This window comes from Rutilus rutilus (genome assembly GCF_951802725.1).
Source record: "Rutilus rutilus genome assembly, chromosome: 11".
Classification (NCBI taxonomy): Eukaryota; Metazoa; Chordata; class Actinopteri; order Cypriniformes; family Leuciscidae; genus Rutilus; species Rutilus rutilus.
In genome coordinates, this window is record NC_140216.1 from 34,912,134 (window position 1) to 34,937,164 (window position 25,031).

At 36.8% G+C, this 25,031-nt stretch overlaps 1 protein-coding gene across 1 annotated transcript; it reads right to left on the minus strand.

Moving 5' to 3' along the window:
• Positions 1-15: 15 nt before the first annotated feature.
• Positions 16-24,070, minus strand: LOC311300141 (uncharacterized protein; the record flags this gene model as incomplete). The annotated part of the gene is given in 19 exon segments (XM_084424274.1): positions 16-563; positions 728-763; positions 1,552-1,690; positions 1,782-2,015; positions 2,307-2,402; positions 2,517-2,639; positions 2,643-3,117; positions 8,548-8,642; positions 8,787-9,113; positions 9,397-9,495; positions 9,585-9,640; positions 11,172-11,248; positions 17,248-17,791; positions 17,944-17,979; positions 18,787-18,925; positions 19,017-19,250; positions 19,463-19,558; positions 19,673-20,244; positions 23,392-24,070. Coding segments are annotated over 19 exon segments (4,014 nt in total). The 5' UTR covers positions 23,480-24,070.
• Between the last annotated feature and the right edge of the window lie 961 nt (positions 24,071-25,031).

The window sequence follows — 25,031 nt, forward strand, 5'->3', positions numbered from 1 at the left end:
TATTAGGCTGTAAATTCATTTATTGTATTTGACAGGTGTGATGATCAGTGGAGTTGAGTTTTTACCTCCATAGTTTAAGGATGGGCTAAAAAATGGATAGAGTTTCCCAGTGAAAGACTGATCAGTGAAAGAGTAGAGATGAGAGCTGGACTCCACATCATAAAAGGAGACCAGACCCTCCTCATAATCCACAAACACACCGACCCGCTGCGGCTTCACTCTCACACACAGAGAGACAGAGGGACCAGCACAGGCCCAATATTCATTCTCATTCCTCAGCCGCACAATCCAGTATCCATTACTGGGACTCGCTGTGATCTGTCCCTTCCTGTTAATGGATTCTCTGACCACTCCTAAATCCCATTCAGTCTTTCCCTTCACCTGCACCTCAAAATAAAATCTCCCTGAGGAGAATCCCTCCTTTCCCAGGACACATACACATTCATCAAATCTCTCTGGTTTGTCTGGGAGTTTCTGTATAATGTCTCCACGTCTCACTTGTTTTCCATCATCAGACAGAATGAGATATGGATTAGCTGTATCAGGATCCAGAGTCACATCCACTGAGAAAACAGAGAATATGAATCACAAATTCACAATACAGACACTTTGTGATGATGATGATAATGTTTGTAATATGTAATCAGTGTTTAATCATACTGTCGGTCAGTGATGAAGCTGTGAGTATCTGAATGTAATCTAGTGTAGTGCAGACAGCACACTGTACCTGCATACTGCTGTATCCTCTTCAGTTCTGTAGAGACTAATGACAATAAAACATCATCAGATCTTTGACATGTTTATGTGTAAATTATAGACAAGATTTAAGGTTATATTTAAAGAATTGTGTACAACATCATGTTTTATCTGATCAATGTTTCTCTGCTGATATTTAGAGAATCCCTGAACTCCTATTGTGTTTGAGCTCGAAATATTCCTCCTTTTTAGAAGATCTTTGGGAATGTTTTAGGAAACATTTTATGACATTTTTATTTTAGATATTTTTATGCCTAATGTTATTCATCTCAGTTTTGGAGTGTATTAGTGTTGTGGTTATTCACTAAAGACAACACTACAAAAAATAATCTTTATGAAAATGAAAGCCCAGCACTGCAAAGCTGTTTGAACTACAGGCCAGAAATATTCTTTTTTTTAAAAGAACAAATTTGCATCTTAAATTCATGATGTCTATCGATTTGATTTTCTTCTGCTAAACAGATTTTATCCGACACATAATCACAACATTTAGATGAAACAGCTAAAAAGACCAACAGAAAATGTTTCTCATGTAAAAGTGTTGACAGATTTACTAAAGCCTCAAGGTTCTGTTACAGTGATGAAGCTTCTAGTACAAGATGAATTTACTGCATGTTTTCTGAAATTAGAGATGAATATGACCTGCTCTCTTCAAGAAGAACTGTGATGATAATGAGACACAAACACATGATCACACACTTCTCTTATTTCAGCTTTAACAGACTCATTCTTCATTACTGATATTAAAAGATGATAAATATATGTATCTGTACGGTGTGTTTGATATTGCTGTACCAGTTAGCGTGAGTTTCTCCTGTAGAGAGTCCTGCAGTTTAGTCAGAGCTCTCCTCAGAGTCTCCAGACTCTCATCAGTCTTCACACTGATCTCAGACCAGTTCCTGGTGTTTCTAGAGCTGCACAGGGATGAGTAAATCTACAGCAGGAGAGAGGAGAAATCCTTCAGCATGGGGAGTGTTATGGTGTCATATACTGCATTATCATTGATCAGAGAGATGTTGACTGACCTGTAGGAGGTGGAGGTGATCTTCAGTGTGTGAGAGCTGCTCCAGCTCAGTGTTTCTCATCTTTAGCTCAGTGATCTCCTGCTCCAGCTCTTCAATGAGCTCTTCCTCCTGTTTCTCTGCTGCTTTCTGCTGCTCCTCCATCATCTCCAGCAGTTCAGTCTGACATCTCTCAATGGAGCAGATGAGATCAGTGAAGAGCTCCACACGGGCTGCTTTCTCCTTCTCTGTGTTTCTCTGCTCAACCAGGACAATCAACACATTATTAGTGGCGTTTGTTAAGAGAAGAATCAGTGTTATTATTTCTCATATTTCAGTGTTTTTAGGCGGTTTTCAAAATCCCTCATTCTGCAGCGTTTGCACTGAATGATTCCTCAAATCATGTGTCTTGTTGAGGAGAGATGTGTTATTACTTTACTGTGAGTGTGAAATTGCTTTTATACAACAATCCAATAAACAATTCAAACAACAATTCAATAAATAATGAAAAATATTTAAATTAATAAAATAAAATAAGTTTAGACTCACTTTTCTGACTTCTGCTGAGTGTTTGACGTCTTGAATCTTCTTGATTCTGTCCTGGATCATCTGCTGTGTGTCTTTCTGTGTCTTCATCAGTTGAGTCTACAGACAGAGAACAACACACAATATGTTTTCATAACTGATTCATTTATATTAAAGAACATGTGATTCCTCATGATAAGAGCCATTTAAAATCAGTTTGTCAGTAACTTTTACCTTCTTCTCTTCACTCTCCTCTTCTATAGAAACAGTGCTGTGGTTCTTGTGGTCTGTTACACCACACATCAGGCATACAATAGTCTGATCATCTCTACAGAACAGCTCCAGAGGTCTCTCATGTTACTGACATATATAGTCCTCCAGATTACTCACAGGATTGATCAGTTTGTGTTTCTTTAAACCTGCCATTCTCAAATGAGGCTCCAGGTGAGTTTCACAGTAAGAGATCTGACACACCAGACACGACTTCAGGGCTTTCAGCTTTCTTTCCTCACAGACGTCACACAGAACTTCAGCTTTTTTCTCTGGACTTTTCTTTTTACAGTGATCTACGAGCTCTCGGAGTGTGGTGTTAATCTTGAGATCAGGTCTGTGCTTGAATGTTTCTTTACAATATGGACAGTTGCAGGTCTGGCTGTTGTCCCAGCACTTATTCAGACAGGTCTTGCAGAAGTTGTGTCCACATGGAGTGGTGACTGGATCAGTGAACACGTCCAGACATATAGAGCACTGAAGCTCCTCAGTCAGTGGACTGCTGGAGGAAGACATCACTGGAGAGAGAAATGATGAAGATACATCACCAGCAAGTTTGGACACACTTGATACACACACTCAATTTAAATTTCTTATAATCTTAAACGATATTGTGGCGAGCAGGACGAGGCCGGTGGCGTGATTGATAATGAGCGACACCTGCGTGACGCTCCGGTCTCGTATATTTACAACAACTAGCCTATATAACGCTCTCCATAAAATATATTATATGGCCAAGAGTAATTTTTATCTTAATAATGTTTAATGTAGGCTAAATGTGATTTTCATCTGCAGTTTAGCAGGTTTGTGTTCAGTGAATCTGCAGGTCATTTTAGTAGTTATGTATTTGTGACAAAATGACAGAAACGCCAATCTTGTATCACAACCAATCAAATGACATATTTAAATACAATTCTGATACCATTTCAGTGCAGTAAACAACTAAAATAGTTGAGTATAGTTGGGTTCTGTTCAACTTATTCCAGTTTGACATAAACCTACTAAACCAGTTCACTTCCATTAGAAACCTGTTCAGCACAATCTCTCTTATATTTCTATCTCTTACCTGTGAGGATCAGATGTGTCCACAAGACTCTTTGAACGGATCAATAAATATTCTGTTGTTTAAAGAGGTTGATCGTTTCAGGCGTCCATATTGTTGTTGATCAAGTTAGTTTCACTTTCTCTGAATCTCTCTCTGAACTACAGTGATGTCAGAGCTCCGAGTTCCCCAGAGTGGACGATTAGGGCGGGTCGACACATTAAGGCCGCCCACACCCGATTTTATTGGATTATAATACAGCAATCTTATTGGCGTAGACGCTTGAGGCATGAGCATGCGCATTCCTTTATGTACGAATTTATGAATTTTCTTCTATGCTGTTTAGCCGTAGGCTACTACAGAAATATTAAGTGATATGACGATTTCAGTAATGATCAATTGGATAATGTTTTGATGAATTTACACGAATCAAGTTAGATGAAGTTACTGTCAAAATGTATTCGTAAAGCGCTCATTTCACATCGTTTCAAAGCAGCTTTACAAAAAGTCATATTGTAAGCTTTAATATTGAGCAGTTTTAGGGTTGCCAACTTATGGCAACTAGGCCTAAATGTTTTTGCAACCATGTAGGCTATAAATACATGAAGAGAGCATACTTTCCAGATAAAGAGAACTTAGATGATTAGTATGGGCTGCTTTTGGTGCTTGAGATTGTATTGGTTATTTTGTGTTTCAATAACAAGGTCCAACCAAGTAGAATACGGTACAAGTTACTTTAATGTAAAATGTTTTTGTCTATTTAACATTAACTTACAATAGTGAAATATTTTTGATGACATCTTCCGTCAGGTAGTGGAAAGAAAACATCCAAAATACACTTTTAATTGTAGACTACTTTATGTACATCTCTAGATTTCGATTACAATTCATATCTTTAAAGTTTGCTTTTTTTAAATGAATTTTTCTCCAGTTCAGCATCACTTACATACACCAAACATTAAAGTTTTATATTCTGAAGGTTTTTACTGAGAGCTTTGTTCATATATCACTTGCCTAATATTATACAATTTATTCCTAAAAACATGGTGAAAAAGAGAAATCCTCAATCCCCTCTCTAAAAACCTTTGATTTATAAAATGTCAAAAAAAGAAACAAGAATTTTACACCTGACTTCATCCAATATTCAGATTTTTGTTTTTGAGTTTATGCAAATGAGTGAATAGCTAATTAGATAATGCTTCATTTACATATTTATTTAAACATAATATTTCTGAAAACGTACAAAAATGTTTGGAATTCTTAATGTATTCCATCAACACAGAAAGAAAAGTGATATTTATTATAGTTAATTTTTTACCCTATTTATGTGTCTTGCCTTCAAAATTGTTCACTGTAAGTTTCTTTGGCAAAGTTTCCCTTTGAAAAAAAAACAAAAAACCCTTTGGAAACTTTACTTTTAAGAGTGTAAACTACACAGTACCCACATCTGAAGATTAATCTAAATACTGAGTATTTTTGCTTTTATTTCATTGCTAACCTCGTTAAGTTGTACGCAGTGAATGACAGTGTGTTTGGTCTCGTCTCTTCCAGATCTTGGTTCAGGGTGGCGTTACGTACAGAGACGAGCCCTGGCATAAATAATGTTTCTTGTGTTCGGGTTGTAAAGTCCAGCTGGCCGGACAGCCTTTCACAACGCAGGGTGAAGATCCGTTCTGTGTGAAGTGCTTCAGTAACCTGTACGCCCAAAAATGTGCCGCCTGCGACAAACCCATCACAGGTCAGTGTGTGTTAATGTGTCCTTATAACAAGAGCGCTCTTCATTAGCAGTTCCTTCAGCTGAGAACAGAAACACTGTCAGAAACAAGAGACAGTTGTCACATAAACAGGGTCGTGTGTTTGGAGGCTGTTGAGTGTGTTTGAATAAAGTTCTGCTTGTTCATCGGGGACTCAAGAGTCTCTCATCCACCGGGTCATGACCTATGAGAATATAATATCTAACTCAAATATCAATATATATAGCCGTACATACACATATACATATACATATTCAGTCCAATGTTATATAACAAAGAGAGATCAACTATTCTTCTTTTAAATTACTTACTAAAGTAATGTTAGATTTAGAGGGTGAAGCAGCAGACCCAAAAGGGCAATTATGGCAAATATACCAGGGCACTACATATAAGTTACTTGAAGACCCGTAAAAGCATGTGGAGGTCATCTTTGCCTGCACACTAGACAATGCCATGTTTTGGTTTCAATATTTTCTTTTAAATAAATATACATAATAAAATGAAATATACACTACTGTTCAGAAGTTGAGATCGATAAGATTTTAAAAATGTTTTTAAAAGAAGTCTCTTCTGCTCAAAGCTGCATTGATTTGATAAAAAAAACAGTAATATATACTATAATACTGTGATACTGTTATATGCGAATATATAGTAAAATGTAATTTATTTCTGTGATCAAAGCTGAATTTTCAGCATCATTACTCCAGTCTTCAGTGTCACATGATCCTTCAGAAATCACTCTAATATGATGATTTGATTGATTGTTGAATGCTGGAAACAGTTCATATTTGTGAGTAAACTGTAATACATTTCATTTTTCAGGATTCTTTGATGAATAGAAAGTTCAAAAGAACAGCATTTATTTGAAATAGAATCTTTTGTTACATTATAAATGTATTTACTGTCACTTTTGATCAATTTAATGCAACCTTAATTAATAAAAGTATTAATTTCTTTCCCAACATTTTTTTATTATAAATTCTTACTAACCGCAAGCTTTTAAATGGTAGCCTAGTGTATAATGCTACAAAAAGTTTATATTTCAGATAACCATTTTTTTTTACTTTCGATTGATAAAAAAAAAAAAAAATCCACATTGATAATAATCATAAATGTTTGTTGAGCATCAAATTGTCATATTAGAATGATTTATGAAGGATCATGTGATGAAGACTGGAGTAATGATGGTAAAAATTCAGCTTTGCACAGAAATGAATTATATTTGATTGTATTATTATTTTAAATTGTAATAATATTTCATAATATTACTGTTTTTACTGTATTTTGGATAAAATCAATGCAGGCTTGGTGAGCAGAAGATACTTTTGAACTTTTGAACCGTAGTGTACATCCAATAGAATGATTCTAGCTTTATTTACCAAAGTAGTATTTACCCTAAAAACAACTGGATGATTGATGTGACACTTTGATAACAATGTTTGTTCCAAAATACTTGATTAAGTGCATGAAACAAGTTTATTAGATATTAAACATATAAATTGTGACAAAACAGGCTGTCAGTCTGTGTGTTGGTGGGGATTGTTGAAAGATTTCAGTAAATACGTAGTAGTAAATAGTTACGTCCGTGCGGCAAAGGACTGTTATGAGTGAGTTAGTCAGTCAGCAGATTCACTATTCAACCATTTCAGTGAAAAAGGCAAGTAGTCAAGCAAAACATGACTTCAGATAACTTAAACATACAAGTTGTATAAACCATTTCTATGTTGCTTTTTTAGTAATTTAAGGAGCTCAACAGCCCCAGTCTCCATTCACTTTCATTGTGTCTATAAGAACTGTTAACTTCATGTGCGAGGGAATGTATTATCGCGAGAGTTTACGAGAATGTATTATCGCGAGAGTCGGCGAGACTTGTTGTGCTTCCTGGGGTTTTTTGCGGGGAAATAGAGAGTGTGGAGTAATAAAAAACTTTCTGTGGAACTACGTAGTGTCTTTGGCTATTTTCAATGGTAGCAGAGGATGGTTTCCAACTACAGAGTACCGCCTAAGCTTGACGAAGCCCGACCATACGAGTGCTGGAAAAATGAAGTTAGTATTTGGAGACTTGTTACGGACTTAGAAAAGAAGAAGCAGGCACTCGCGGTGGTGCTGGGGCTCGAGGGGCGAGCCAGAGAGACCGCTTTGGAAATACCCGCGAACGATCTAAACAAAGATGACGGTATGGAAACCTTGCTAGCTAAGCTGGACGCGGTATTCTTGAGAGAAGAAAAAGACCGCGCTTATGAAGCATACTCTCATTTCGACTCGATTTCCAAAGACAGTGCGGTGTCCATGATGGACTACATCATAGACTTTGAGCAGAGATACAACCGCATGAAGAAGTACAACATGACCCTGCCTGACGCTGTGTTAGCGTTTAAACTCCTGGACACGGCTTGTCTCGAGGAGAAGAGTAGGCAGCTAGCACTTACAGCGTGCACGGATTTGACATTCGCATCCATGAAGTCAGCGTTGAAGCGGATTTTCGGAGGAAAAACCAGTGGAGCAAGCGGCGGCAGCGAGACTCAAGATGCGGCGTTTTTCACGGAGCAGAGGCCACCGGACAAATTCAGACGGAACAATGGCCCGTCGCAGAGCAGACAGCGGCAGCCACAGCAAGGTACAAACCCACTCGACAAATATGGTAAGAGAACAAAATGCGTCATTTGTCAGAGCGCGTACCATTGGGCCAAAGACTGTCCTCACCGGAGAAATGAAGTAAAGCTAGCAGAAGATGAAAATGTGGAAGAGTGTAACATTACACTGTTTACAAAAGTCATGACGGACTCTGAGATCTTCCTAACTGAATCACTGGGATCAGCTATCATTGACACTGCATGCACACGTACTGTTTGTGGTGAGAAGTGGCTGGATAGTTATATGAAAGACCTGAGCCAAAGTCAAATAAACAAACTGCTGCAAACAGAATCTTCAAGCAGCAGACCTTTCAGATTTGGTGACGGTCAGGTGGTACACTCCAACAGAAAGGTGAACAAAATGTCTCTAAAGAGAGCAGGAACTGTTTTAGACATGGAGAATGACAAAGTTGTCATGTTCAAGCAACCAGTGCCTCTTGAGTTCACTAGTTCGGGACACTATTGTGTTGACATCAGAGATGGTAATACTGAAGCGGTTACCAATGAAAGTGAAATCCTTGTCGTCACAGCAGAGATGTCTACAAAAGAGAAGCGTAAAGTTCTACTGAAGCTTCACAAGCAGTTTGGCCACGCCTCCGCAGACCGGCTGCAGAGGCTCATCCTCAACTCTGGAAATACTGACAAAGACTGTCCAGTTATTCTGCAAGAGATCATCCGTGACTGTGAGGTATGTCAAAGATATAGCAGGACCAAGCCCAGGCCTGCTGTTGGTTTGCCTTTAGCCTCAGAGTACAATGAGACGGTGGCAATGGATCTGCATGAGCTGGAACCTGGCGTATGGTACCTCCACATCATCGACCACTTCACACACTTCAGTGCTGGAAACATTGTGAGAACAAAGAAAGCCTCGGAGATCGTCAACTCCTTCATTCACTCGTGGATAAGTGTTCATGGTGCCCCCAAACGAATATACACAGACAACGGTGGTGAGTTCAACAATGAGGAGATAAGAGAGATGGCAGAAAAATTCAACACTGAGATGAAGACTACAGCAGGATACAGTCCTTGGAGCAACGGGCTGCTGGAGAGACACAACATGACACTGACTGAGATCCTCCTGAAGGTGAAAAAGGAAAACGGGTGTGGCTGGCAGACTGCTCTGGACTGGGCTCTAATGGCCAAAAACAGTATGATCAATGTGCATGGTAATAGTCCACACCAGCTTGTGTTTGGTCACAGTCCTAATCTTCCCTCCGTTTTGGTTGATAAACTGCCTGCTCTAGAGGGCACTTCTATGAGTACTAGAGTAGGACAGCACCTAGCAGCATTGCATGCTTCCAGAAGAGCATTCACAGAGGTGGAATGCTCAGAAAGAATAAGAAGAGCTTTACGAAAGCAGGTCTACAGATGAAAAGTATGAGACAGGAGACAGAGTGTACTACAAACGAGCTGACAGTACAGAGTGGAAAGGCCCTGCTGTAGTTATCGGTCAGGATGGCTCTGTAGTGTTTATCAGACATGGTGGGATTCTTGTCAGAGTACACCAGTCCAGGCTGAATAAAGTCAATACACAGGATGAGGATAAACCTGTACTACCTGATATTCCTGAAAATAGTAAAGAAAATGAAAACGTAATACACACGGATGTGTCAGAGAATTCAGATGATGAAATGAGTGTTAATGGAGACGTGCAAATCCCTGAAAACACAGAAACAGATGATAGAGAAGACGTGAGACAAACTAATGAGACAGAGAGTGGTGTTACTAATACAGTGGGTTCCACTGGTGTCAAACTGAGAACAGGTCAGACAGTGACATTTACAAACAGAGAGGATGGTACTAAGCACACTGCCAGAGTTTTAGGCAGAGCAGGAAAAGCAAAAGGGCAATATAAAAACTGGTACAATATGCAGTATCTTGAACCAAATGGCAGCGAGGGTCAAAAGGAAGCTTTAGACATGTCACATGTTGATGATCTTCTCACTGAATGTGAAAACACTGATGCTGATGTACTCATTACCAAAGACATCTCTTTTGATGCTGCTAAACAGCAAGAGATTAAAAAACTGGCAAAATAATAATGTTTACGAAGAGGTCACAGACAAGGGTCAAAAATTTATTTCTACTAGATGGGTCTGTACGTTGAAGGAGACTTCTAATGGTATTGTTCCCAAAGCTCGCCTTGTGGCGAGAGGTTTTGAAGAAGTCAATATTCGTGAATTACAAAAAGATTCTCCCACATGTGCATCAGAGTCACTCAGGCTGCTGTTAGCTGTTATTTGTCAAAACAAATGGAAAGTAAATTCTATGGATATTAAGTCTGCCTTTTTGCAGGGAATGGAACTCTCAAGAGACATTTACATTCGTCCTCCACCAGAAGCAGGCGTGGACAATGCGTTGTGGAAACTAAAGAAATGTGTGTATGGACTTGCAGACGCTTCCCTCTACTGGTACAACAAGGTCAAAGAACTCATGCTGAACAGTGGTGGTAAAATGTCACGGGTTGATCCTCCAGTGTTTTATTGGCAGAATGAGCAGTCTGAGGTGACAGGAGTACTGGCATGCCATGTGGATGATTTTTTTTGGGCAGGTTCAGAGCACTTTGTAACTAATGTCATCCCTGTACTTAAATCTGCATTTCACGTGGGTCGTGAAGAGCATGAGAGTTTTTCATACGTGGGGATGGACATTGCTACTGTGGGTGGTGCATCAGAACAGTTACATTGAAAACTTACAACCAGTTCACTTAGGCAGCACGTGCTGTACAGAGAGAGGCTCCACTAAACGAGAAAGAAAGAGAACAACTCAGGTCCAAAATAGGACAGATTCTGTGGGTTGCTAAACAAACAAGACCAGATGTTATGTTTGACACATGTAGCCTAGCATCCAACATTAAGAATGCTACTGTTCAGTCCATACATGAAGTGAAAAAAGTGATCCGTAAACTTAAGTCAGAGAAGGTCACACTTAAGTTTCAACACTTGGGCAACAGTGATGATTTGAGTTTGGTGGTCTTCAGTGATGCTTCACTAGGCAATCTTCCAGATGGAGGTACACAGGGAGGGGTTTTAATTGCCCTCATGGAAAAAACAGGAAAGTTCTCTCCACTGTTTTGGCAATCTAAGAAAATCAGACGTGTGGTAAGAAGCACGCTGGCAGGAGAAACCCTTGCCATGTCAGATGGTATTGACAATGCTATGTTCTTGGCTGTGCTCTACTCTGAGCTTACCACAGATAAAGCTGATCTTAATGCTCTCCCCCTTATTTGTGTCACTGATAACCATTCCCTGTTTGACGCTCTTAAGTCTACAAAACAGGTCACAGAAAAGAGACTAAGATTAGAAATAAGCGGTGTCAAAGAGCTCCTACATGCTAACAAAATCAAAGAAGTGCGTTGGTCAGAAGCCAAGTCACAACTTGCTGACTGTTTGTCGAAGAAAGGTGCTTCCTCACTTATGCTTCTTAAAGCGCTGTATGAGGGTGTATGGAAACTGTAATATCTGGACTATTGAGCATTTATCTTGGTACAGTTTTTTTGTTTAAATACTCAAGCTCACTTAAATGTTACTGTGTTCTGAAAATCGTTTGTATTTGGTGACAATGTTTTATATGTCAAAGTCACTCCTTCATTTTTTTTTTTATTTAAAGAAGAGAGGGAGATTGTTAACTTCATGTGCGAGGGAATGTTTACGAGAATGTATTATCGCGAGAGTCGGCGAGACTTGTTGTGCTTCCTGGGGGTTTTTGTGGGGAAATAGAGAGTGTGGAGTAATAAAAAACTTTCTGTGGAACTACGTAGTGTCTTTGGCTATTTTCAAGAACTTCTTTTGTTACACAGAAGTAAGCAATATAAGTTTGGAACAACATTGAGTAAATCATCATTTGCAGAATAACGCTGTTAAAATAATCCATAAAAAAAAAAAACAGAAAACACACTGGTATACACTGTAAAAAATAAATCAAGGGTCTAGTAATTTTCATTAAAAAAATAAAAAATAAAAATATTGTGTATATTTTATTAAGAAAATTGTGGTTCAGTGTTGTATAGAAAAACTGATAACATTTCACTAATAGAACCAAGAGATACATTTTCATCTTTTTTTAAGGAAACACACTTTTAAGAAACAACCGATTAAGATGATAAAATTAAGGAAAAATTTATTTTAAGAGAATTAGCTAAATTAGGCGGTTTTATTTATGGACACCATTGTAAGATCCCAGCATGCTTTGCACATGGCTGGAAATGGAGAGTAAATATTGAAATTAAACAGGTGGTTGAATATGATTTCACTTTTTTTAACTTTAGTTAGTGTGTAATGTTGCTGTTTGAGCCTAAACAACATCTGCAAAGTTACAAAGCTCAAAGTTCAAAGCAAAGGGAGAGATTTGCTTTTAAATAAATCACTTTTTAAAGACTACAACAAACGGCTGGTAGGGACTACACAACACTCCTTCCGGGTTAGTGACATCACCAACCCTACAATTTAATGTTAAATTAAATTAAAATGATGTTCATTTGAAATGATGTTAATGTTGTTAATGTTGTTCTAAATTAATTTAAGAAACCACCGCTCAAAATGAAACTCCTCTCGATGTTTTTGTCAGGTTTTGGAGAAGGGAAGTACGTGTCGTTTGAGGATCGTCAGTGGCATCAGTCGTGTTTTAAGTGTTCTGAGTGTTCGGTGTCTCTGGTCGGCGCTGGATTCTTCCCCGACGGGACAAAGATTCTCTGCAAAACTGCAATGCCAAATAATTCAAAACTGCTTCTGTAGATGTGCTGAAGAACTGACCGCTGTGTAATAGAAACACATTTATGAAACGTTTGACATCATTTATACATGTAAAGTTTAGGTGTTACATTCTCCCAAATCTGTATGTTAAAAATATCTAAACTAGAACACATTTGATTGGGTAAATGCACTTTCTGGTTTAAATGATAAACTCAAATAATTTGAACTATAACAAACAAATCATTTAATTTTGTTTCATGCCAAAGTGACTCAGTTTCCTGAGATTTTATTGTTCTCATCATTGCTGTACTTTTGCATAGTTTTGATTTTACGTTTGAGTAATTTTCCATGTGTTTGCATTAATATCAGGCCTTTAAATTCCCTCCAACATCAACATTCCTCAATGAAACTTACATCTGAACAAAACACACACTGAGTGTTAATATGTGAGGTGTGTGTTCAGCGAGACAGGATTGAATCATGTAATGATGCATTAGAATCTGGACAGAAAATGTTGTTTGTATTAAACAGTGAATTTTACAGTGCACTATTTTAATGCACATGCATTGGTGTTTTATCCATTCATTTTTTAATAATTCTCACATATATTATTATTATTATTATAATAAATATTCACATATTAATAATGATTTAACAGGTGGCTTCCTATTTGTGTTGCTTTCAAAAGAAAAAAACTTTGTTTTTAAATATTTGATGTATTTTTGCATATGAATGGCTTCTGTTAAAATGTGTTGTGTTTCCTTTCATAAATGTTACATAAATAAAACAACAACTTTCAATTATCATTTGAGGTTAAGTCAAATTATGTTTTCTATTTTTTTTTTTTTTTTTACTACACATGTACCATACATTTCTGTGACAAAATGTCTGATAAAATATGTAAATGTTATGGAAATCCTGCATATATAACTCCACCCTAACCCTAAATAATCTTTCCAAACCCCTTTATAAACATAATCTGTAACCGTTGGTTTAAGAAATTCTCATGACTCTTCCGTTAGATGCAGTGACTCTGTTTATGGAAATATGAAAATTGTGTCTTTGTCCCAGGAGAGACTCCGGGTCCCATTAAAGCCGTTCTCTGGGGTCTTTGGTTTCATCTTGTGTCCTAAACCTCAGTGGACAGAACATTTGTCCTGCCGTCTCTGTTAAAACCATCAGAACTAAACAATCACTCGATCCATCATGTGTTAAATACTGCAACACACACTCAATACAACAGCGCATTAAAATGTGGATCCAATATCATCTATTATTGAGTGGTGCAGGCATCATTATTAATCATAATTAGGACTAAAGATGCATGATAAAAAATTATTTACCAGACATAGCACTCACAAAGAACTTTTTTTAACCAAGTAAACTAAAAACAAATCACTAAACAAATAAAATAAAATAAATAACATGATATTTCCAGGTTTTCCATGACTGTATGAACCTCATTATATTTTCTGATATGAAACTATATAGCGCCACCTAGTGAACATTATCTACAGTAATGCTGTAGCACAGAGACCTCGGATAATCTTAAAGTGATAGTTCGCACAAAAATAATAATTCTGTCATCATTTACTCGCCCCAAACCTGTAAGAGTTTCTTTACTGTGACTGGTTTACTTTAAAGAGATAAAGTTTTCTACTCTTTCTCTCAGGACACAGAACAATGTGAAAAGACCAGAATATGTGACTAGCTTTCTATGTATATTTTTTTCTTCAAAAGGATGACCTTATTTTATCTTTCTTTCTTCTTTCTTTATTCATTTATATAGCACAAGTAAACACAACCAACGTTGACCACTGTGCTTTACATAAAATACACAAAAAACAGAAAGACAGAAACATAATATAATATAAAAACCTCGTCAAAAAAAAATCAAGGAAATGCCTGTTCGAGAAAATATAACTTTAGTTTGTGTTTAAACTCAAGTAAGGAGGTCAGTGTTCTCAGGGAAATTGGGAGGGTATTCCACAGCCTAGGACCCACAACAGCAAAAGCACGATCACCTCGCGACTTCAATCGAGAGTGAGGCTGGGACAGATTTCGACTGCTGGAGGAACGTAAACACCTAACAGACACGTTTGCTGTCAAAAGTTCAGATAAATATGAAGGGGCGATACCATTTAAGGTTTTAAAAACAAACAGCAATATTTTAAAATCGACCCTATAACGCACCGGCAGCCAGTTTAGTGACTGTAAAATAGGCGTGATGTGTTCATGTTTGCGGAGCCCGGTTAAAAATCTGGCAGCAGCGTTTTGGACCATTTGCAGTCTAGTAATAGAAAACTGCGGCAATCCCACATATAAGGAATTGCAATAATCAAGGCGGGATAGCACGAAGGCATTTAGTACTCTTTCAAGCTCATTCGACGATAGAAAAGACTTGGCCCTGGATAACAACTTTAGGTGGTAAAAACAGGATTTAACCACTGAGTTAATATGTTTATCAAGCTTAAGGGCGGAGTCTAGGGTAATTCCTAAACTCTTAACAGTAGGTTTGATCTCAAAATAAATATTTCCCGCATTAAGCAATGTTTTCTCATTTTCTACTGGAGGCCCAAATACAATAGCTTCCGTTTTACTAGCATTTAAGAGTAGAAAATTAGTAGACATCCAGGACTTTATCTCATTTAAGCACAAATAAAGATTTTCTAGACCCTTTGTGTCAGTGCGTTTAAAAGGCAGATAGATTTGGGTGTCGTCTGCATATAGATGAAAAGACACTCCGTGTTTCCTAAAAATAGAGCCAAGTGGCAACATGTATAACGAGAACAGAGTAGGTGCCAAAATGGAGCCTTGTGGAACACCACAGGTAAGAGGAGCTACAGACGAAAGAGAGCTACCAATGCCAACAGAGAAAGTTCTATTTGTGAGGTACGACTTAAACCAACTGAGAGCACTTCCACGGATGCCAACAATTTGTTCAAGACGTGATAATAAAATTCTATGGTCAACAGTATCAAACGCTGCACTCAAGTCTAGAAGAATTAAAATAACAGAATCCCCTGAGTCAAGAGAAAGTAAAATATCATTCAAGACTCTTAATAAAGCAGATTCCGTACTGTGGAGCAACCTAAAGCCCGACTGAAATTTTTCAAGAATACTGTTCTCATCAAGAAAACTCTGCAGCTGCATTAACACAGTTTTCTCTAGGATCTTGGATATAAATGATAGATTTGAAATGGGTCTGAAATTTGATAGATCATTAATGTCCGAGTTTGGGTTTTTTAATACAGGTTTCACTGTAGCATGTTTGCAAAGAGCAGGAACGAAACCTGAGAGAAGACACTTATTTATAATGGACAAAATCCAAGGCCCAATTTTCTCAAATATTTGTTTAAAAAACCATGTAGGCACAATATCATGAGATGAGACAGTAGGCTTGAGCCTAAGAACTATATCTGTCAAACTGGACATAGTAATAGGCTCAAGAGAATTTAAGAACTTGGTGGCTGTAGGAGTATCCATGAGGACAGGAGTAGCAGATACTATAGATTGTCTAATTATAACTAATTTCTCCACAAAATTTTTTAAGAAATCTTCACATGTAGAAGCTGATTCAATAAGATAATTATTACCCACAGGATTTAAAACAGAGTTTAAAACCTTAAATATTTTTTATCACTATCTACTGTAAAAAGCTGTGCTCAATTTTCATACAGATCAAAATGCATTAAACATAAACTGCAATATAAATAGACATCTTTAATAGAATAATCTCTAATATGTCCTGGAAGAAGGAACATATTTTTATAAGGTTTCATATTTGTATATCTACTTCATATCAGCACCATCAGATATTTAACAGTCCTATATTTTATTTGAAGATGTATTTAACTGTATCAATAAAAAATGACATTTAAATTAATCTGATGTGTGTTGAAATTGGTCTATTATTCTATTCTATTCTATTCTATTCTATTCTATTCTATTCTATTCTATTCTATTCTATTCTATTCTATTCTATTCTATTCTATTCTTATGGTTAAACATACCTAGTTTTACCATGGGGTAAACATTAGACATGTCACCTGGGTAATAGACCTACAATGTTTTTTTCGTTTCTTCTTCTTCTCCTTTTTTAATTTTTTAAAATATTTTGTTATTACCATGATCATAATATCATGGTATTTTTTAGGTATACTTTGAAGATCCATAGTGTTGTGTATGAATATGGTAATCATACAGTTCTATGATATATATTGAGGTATTACCATCTGATTTACCACAGTATTATCACAGATCTGTAATTAATGGTAGAAACAGCTTTGATATAATGTATCATGTTATCATAGTTTGGTTTGGTTTATTTTAATGTAAAAAAAAATTACAGGCACTTTCACTTTGTCAGGAAAACAATGGCATGGATAATTATGAAAAGTTAAAAATAAAATTGTTAAACAATCATTATATTTTCACAATATAATTAGCAATTTTAGCTAGAATTATAGATCTTAACAATGAAAAACTAATTATGAAAATATAGCAAAACATGTTTAGATTTGTAATTATATAAATAATTTTCATTGTTTATTCCATATTAGGCTGTAAATTCATTTATTGTATTTGACAGGTGTGATGATCAGTGGAGTTGAGTTTTTACCTTTATTGTTTAGATACGGGCTAAAAAATGGATAGAGTTTCCCAGTGAAAGACTGATCAGTGAAAGAGTAGAGATGAGAGCTGGACTCCACATCATAAAAGGAGACCAGACCCTCCTCATAATCCACACACACACCGACCCGCTGCGGCTTCACTCTCACACACAGAGAGACAGAGGGACCAGCACCGGCTTTATATTCATTCTCATTCCTCAGACCCACAATCCAGTATCCATTACTGGGACTCGCTGTGATCTCTCCCTTCCTGTTAATGGATTCTCTGGCCACTCCTAAATCCCAGTCAGTCTTTCCCTTCACCTGCACCTCAAAATAAAATCTCCCTGAGGAGAATCCCTCCTTTCCCAGGACATTTACACATAGATCAAATCTCTCTGGTTTGTCTGGGAGTTTCTGTCCAGTGTCTCCACATCTCACTTGTTTTCCATCATCAGACAGGATGAGATATGGATGAGCTGTATCAGGATCCAGAGTCACATCCACTGAGAAAACAGAGAATATGAATCACAACTTAATACAGATATTTAGTGATGATGTTTGTAATATGTAATCAGTGTTTAATCATACTGTCGGTCAGTGATGAAGCTGTGAGTATCTGAATGTAATCTAGTGTAGTGCAGACAGCACACTGTACCTGCATACTGCTGTATCCTCTTCAGTTCTGTAGAGACTAATGACAATAAAACACCATCAGATCTTTGACATGTTTATGTGTGGAATTATAGACAAGATTTAAGGTTATATTTAAAGAATTGTGTAAAAGATCACGTTTAATCTGATCAATGTTTCTCTGCTGATATTTAGAGAATCCCTGAACTCCTATTGTGTTTGAGCTCGAAATATTCCTCCTTTTTAGAACATCTTTGAGAATATTTTATGAAATTTTTATTGTAGATATTTTTATGCCTAATGTTATTCATCTCAGTTTTGGAGTGTATTAGTGTTGTGGTTATTCAGCAAAGACAACACTATAAAAAATAACCTTTAAGAAAATGAAAATGAAAGCCCAGCACTGCAAAGCTGTTTGAACTACAGGTCAGAAATATTCCTCTAAAAAAGAACAAATTTGCATCTTAAATTCATGATGTCTATTGATTTGATTTTCTTCTGCTAAACTGATTTTATCTGACACATAATCACAACATTTAGATGAAACAGCTGAAAAGACCAACAGAAAATGGCAGAAAATGAATGTTTCTTTCTGTTGTTTCTCATCTAAAAGTGTTCACAGATTTACTAAAGCCTCAAGGTTCTGGTTACAGTGATGAAGCTTCTAGTACAAGATGAATTTACTGCATGTTTTCTGAAATTAGAGATGAATATGACCTGCTCTCTACAAGAAGAACTGTGATGATAATGAGACACAAACACATGATCACACTTCTCTTATTTCAGCTTGATCAGACTCATTCTTCATTACTGATATTAAAAGATGATAAATATATGTATCTGTACGGTGTATTTGATATTGCTGTACCAGTTAGCGTGAGTTTCTCCTGTAGAGAGTCCTGCAGTTTAGTCAGAGCTCTCCTCAGAGTCTCCAGACTCGCATCAGTCTTCACACTGATCTCAGACCAGTTCCTGGTGTTTCTAGAGCTGCACAGGGATGAGTAAATCTACAGCAGGAGAGAGGAGAAATCCTTCAGCATGGGGAGTGTTATGGTGTCATATACTGCATTATCATTGATCAGAGAGATGTTGACTGACCTGTAGGAGGTGGAGGTGATCTTCAGTGTGTGAGAGCTGCTCCAGCTCAGTGTTTCTCATCTTTAGCTCAGTGATCTCCTGCTCCAGCTCTTCAATGAGCTCTTCCTCCTGTTTCTCTGCTGCTTTCTGCTGCTCCTCCATCATCTCCAGCAGTTCAGTTTGACATCTCTCAATGGAGCGGATGAGATCAGTGAAGAGCTCCACACGGGCTGCTTTCTCCTTCTCTGTGTTTCTCTGCTCAACCAGGACAATCAACACATTATTAGTGGAGTTTGTTAAGAGAAGAATCAGTGTTATTATTTCTCATATTTCAGTGTTTTTAGGCGGTTTTCAAAATCCCTCATTCTGCAGCGTTTGCACTGACTGTGAGTGTGAAATTGATTTCATACAGCAATTCAATAAACAACAATATTAAAATTAATTTAATTAAATTATTTTAAACTCACTTTTCTGACTTCTGCTGAGTGTTTGACGTCTTGAATCTTCTTGATTCTGTCCTGGATCATCTGCTGTGTGTCTTTCTGTGTCTTCATCAGTTGAGTCTATAGACAGAGAACAACACACAATATGTTTTCATAATTGATTCATTTATATTAAAGAACATGTGATTCCTCATGATAAGAGCCATTTAAAATCAGTTTGTCAGTAACTTCTACCTTCTTCTCTTCACTCTCCTCTTCTATAGAAACAGTGTTGTGGTTCTTGTGATCTCCTTCAGTGCAGAACAGACACACGATAGTCTGATCATCTCTACAGAACAGCTCCAGAGGTCTCTCATGTTTCTGACATATATAGTCCTCCAGATTACTCACAGGATTGATCAGTTTGTGTTTCTTTAAACCTGCCACTCTCAAATGAGGCTCCAGGTGAGTTTCACAGTAAGAGCTCTGACACACCAGACACGACTTCAGGGCTTTCAGCTTTCTTTCCTCACAGACGTCACACAGAACTTCAGCTTTTTTCAGAACTTCAGCTTTTTTCTCAGGACTTTTCTTTTTATAGTGAACTACAACTTCTCGGAGTGTGGTGTTAATCTTGAGATCAGGTCTGTGCTTGAATGTTTCTTTACAATATGGACAGTTGCAGGTCTGGCTGTTGTCCCAGCACTTATTCAGACAGGTCTTGCAGAAGTTGTGTCCACATGGAGTGCTGACTGGATCAGTGAACACGTCCAGACATATAGAGCACTGAAGCTCCTCAGTCAGTGGACCGCTGGAGGAAGACATCACTGGAGAGAGAAATGATGAAGATAAATCACTTGCACTACTAGTCTAATGTTTGGAGACACTTGAAACACTGAATTAAAGTTTCTCATGATCTTAAAGACATTTTGTTTGAAGGACTGCTGTGTAAATGATTGGAATTATGATGATGACTATGGTGATGATTTATTATACTGATGAGTTAGAGCAGATAGAGAAGGAAAAAGTTTAAAAGAATCTCATGATTCCCCTCATGAAGTTGGTTGAATGTAAAGAGCAACTTTGACGAAATCAAACGTGATTTCTCAAATATATATGAGATCATGTACAAGCTGGTCATAACTGCAAAATGAACCCAGACAAGCTGATCAGAACCCTAATGTGAAGTAGTACTGTACATTCCTTCAGTTTTAGGCCCTCTTCTCTTTTCTCTTTATTTGTTTCCACTTGGTTCAATAATCAGGAAGCATGGCATGTCATTCCACTGTTACGCGGACGATAGCCAAAGAATGACACTGTTAGATCGCTACTCGAGCGTCTTGAAGATATAAAGGCCTGCATGACTCTTAACTTTTTAAGTTTCAATGCACAAAAGACAGAAGTGATGGTTTTTGGTGGCACCAATGGGACCCCTCCTGTTGACTCCAAGCCAACCATCACTTATAGGGGTTAAAACTGATTCTGACCTTAAGCTCGACTGTCAGATGAGGGCAGTCTTTAAATCAAGCTTTTTTCAGTTGAGGCAGCTGGCCAAAATAAAGCCATATCTTCTGAGGCAACATTTTGAGACAGTAATCCACGCCTTTGTTACCACTCGGCTAGATTACTGTAATGCACTGTCTGTGGGGGTTAGTGGGTCTTCTGTAGCCCGTCTCCAGATGGTACAATACACTGCAGCGCATCTTTTAACTGGAACACATAAAAACGAGCACATTTCGCCCATGTTAGCCTCACTTCACTGGCTGCCCATATACTCTAAAAAATAATAGTAAGGCTTAGTAAATATTACAGTAATATTAAACTTTATTAACTTAACTGTAACTTATTTACTTGATTGTTTGAGTTAAACATACTGTACCAAAATAATTGACAAAAAATCCAACAGTTAATTTTATCTAAAATTTACAGTTATATTTAAGTTTTTTTCACTAAAATAATTTAGTATTTGACTAACCAATTATTTATTTATAATACACTTAATAGGCCTATAGGCTATTTGTGAAATTTCTATCAAAATATTTGAGAATGGAGAATTAAACTGATCTGTTTCAAGAAACAAAAATATTACTTAATTCAAATCAATATTATTAATATATTTAACACACTCTTAAGAAATTTAGTAAGTTTACTCAATTAAAACGATGCACCCCTCCCCCGCCCTCGTAATGTGACACCTAACCGAGAGTCGCGTCTGTCTTTTCGCGTGATTGAAACGCCTTGCATAAAACACACAACTTTATTCCTAATGATAATGAATATAATTAATTTGGATGATAAAATGTTTTCAGAACTGTCACTGTTTGTTTATTGGAGTCAATAAAGTTTATTGTTATGGAGTCAGTCGCTCGCAGTGTCTTTCGGCTGTGAGTGAAACCCAGGACGGCAGTCTAAAGTTCGAAGTTTACCCGCAGAGCGCGAGTCCGTCTCCGGCTCGAGAACCAGCGCTGATCCGGTGGATATTGGATAACAGACTGGTTGATTGCACTTGAATTGGGCTACCTGAATGTTTAAATGTTCCATTTGTAGGCATGTAGGCAATATTGTATACATGTTAAAAAAGTGTAAAATGTGCTGTATTGCTGTAGCCTACTCATCGACAATAAAGGCCAATGTCATGTATACTGGTACTATTTACAGAGGAAATAAAAAGTTCATATTACTCATAAATAAAAACAATTAATATTACTCATAAATATTGGTTTTTAAATGTTTAAATGTTAAATTATTTCTACTCAATTTTATTTGTTAATGTACCAGATGCAGTTACTCAGATTTACTTAATTTTTTAACATGCATTTACTAAATTCATACAGTATAAATATAAAAATTGATTTCACAGCTTTAAAATTTACTCAAATTCACCAAAAAAATTTTGTAAATCATAGTTAAACTTTTTAGAGTGTACATTTTAGGATCCAACTGAATGTGCCCAAAACAACACGTAAGCTCAGACAGACCGTGCTTTTGCTGTGGCAGCTCCTAAACTGAGGAATGATCGGCCTCTGCCCATTAGACAAGCCTCTTCACTCTCTGCTTTTAAATCACTTCTTAAAACCAACCTTTTCTCCTTGACCTTTGACACCTGACGTGGACATTTTTTTTTTTTTTTACTGTTTCATGGTATGTTTATTTTTCCATATGTTTTATGTTTCTTGATTTGTTTTATCTGCATTATGCTTTACATAAAGTATGTATTTTATGTTTTTTGTTTATTTTTTCTGTACAGCACTTTGGTCCACTTCAGTTGTTTTAAAGTGCTTTATGAATAAAGTTTTTTTGTGATTAACTTTTTATTGAAAGTTAACATAAACATAAACATAGACAAAACAGCGCTCAAACACTGACCGTCACCACAATAAAAGAAAAAGTCAAAACCAAGGGAAACATATGTACACACTTAATACCAGTAACATAAAAGACAAAAGAGAAGATGGGCCCATAAAATTAAAAAAGAAAACAAATAAACACATGCTATAGTCCTCTAAGGAGCATATTCAGTTCAACAACCAAATATCCCCAGTCCGACACAGTTTGGGGCTGTTGAGTATTCTAAATTAGCCATTGATTGCACATTCAACAACCAGTGTTTCAGTAAATTTATCTCTGAATTAATATTCTAGAATAGTTTTTTTCGCTGCTGTAAAGCCACAAAATAGCATTTTCCTATATGTTACTTTAAAATTCAAAATGGTGTCATCATTTAACAAACATAAACAAGGATCTGGAACTATGGTAGTCCAGAGTATTTTACCCATAATGTCACACACATGAGTCCATAACGTGTTCACTTTCGCACATTCCCAAAACATATGCAAAACTGTCTTAATGAATAAAGTTTGATGTGATGTGATTTGATTTGATTCCTGAACTAGTACATTTTAAATATAAATATCACAATATGAGAATAAAGTCATTCTTGAGCTAATTCATTTTTCTCTGGGTTATTGACTTACATGGAGGTGTTTCCTCATAACTCCGTCTCCTGGTTTTTCTTGTTCTTGTTGGTGAAGATTCTGCCATTGTTCTTTCCCTCTTGGACATTAAAAAAACATATTGTATTTTACAATATAAAAATTATGACCAATAGACTGAAAAGACCGATCTAATCCCATTTGCTCCTTGAAATATGTATTTGTTTTACAAACTGTATTTGGTCACTCGGGTTTAAATAAAATCTCGCCTCAAAAGTCAGATTTGGGGTTACTTCATAACTCATGACCACTTAATAAATATTTATATTGAAGTGTTAAAATCTCATTGATAGTGAGGGAAACAATCACTCCTCATACAGTGAATGACTCAAACTCACTGAACACTCTGAACTATGGTCTGTTTAGATCACAAACAGCAAGTGCAAAGTAGGTCATATACTTACAAATATATATCTCCACAAAATAAACAGCCATATTGTGTGATCAACTGTAGTTTGTATGACTAAGTGTAGTTTTAATCTTGTTTATTATAAATGTGATTTTCATCTGCAGTTTAGCAGGTTTGTGTTCAGTGAATCTGCAGGTCATTTACTTCCTGTTTCTTTAGTCTTTCTGTCATGTGACAAAATGACAGAAACACCAAACTTTGCTTTACAACCAATCAAATGACACACTTTTAATACAATTCTGATCCCATTTCAGTGCAGTGAACAACTAAAGTAGTTGAGTATTATATGTGCTTAAACCTGGTTCTGTTCAACTTATTCCAGTTCGACATAAACCTACTAAACCAGATCACTTCCATTAGAAACCTGTTCAGCACAATCTTATATTTCTATCTCTTACCTGTGAGGATCAGATGTGTCCACAAGACTCTTTGAATGGATCAATAAATATTCTGTAGTTTAAAGAGGTTGATCGTTTCAGGAGTCCATATTGTTGTTGATCAAGTTAGTTTCACTTTCTCTGAATCTCTCTGAACTACAGTGATGTCAGAGCTCCTCCTGTATTCACACATTTACATTTGTCCCTGTATTCGGTGAATCATTACTGATGTTTCTATCAGATTAATCTTTGTCAGGATGATTCCTCTATTCTTCTATTGGGAGAAAATAGTTTGACTAATGTTGTTCATAAACAGTCTTCTTTACAGACAAAGCCAATAACACTCAAACATATCTTTGTCAACATCTTCCTATAATATGTTTAAAATATTTAAAAAAGAAATTCCTTGTATGACTCTGTATTATGTTAATGCCTTTCTGTTTGTTCTGTATTTTATCTAAAAGAACTGGAGTGCATTACCAGACAATATAAGCAGGAGTTCTGGGTGTCGTACTCGCTGACTCTGTGCTTGCACTGCAATATACAAGGACTGTCCACCTATGGGAGATGGCCGAAGGGGAGTCCTGCGCGGACTTTGTTTCGATAAGGAGGTTGACGGCTGTTGCTCGTTGATTGTTTTTTCAATGATGGAGGGGAATTTCAAGCTGAGTAGATTTGAAGTGTGTGTGTGTGTGTGTGTGTGTGTGTGTGTGTGTGTGTGTGTCTGTCTGTTGATGTACAGATATGTGATTATCTGCATGTGTACATATTTCTTTTACACAATTATCATCTTTGTTTTGAAATAAAAGTTATCACTGTTATGAGTTTGGTTTTTT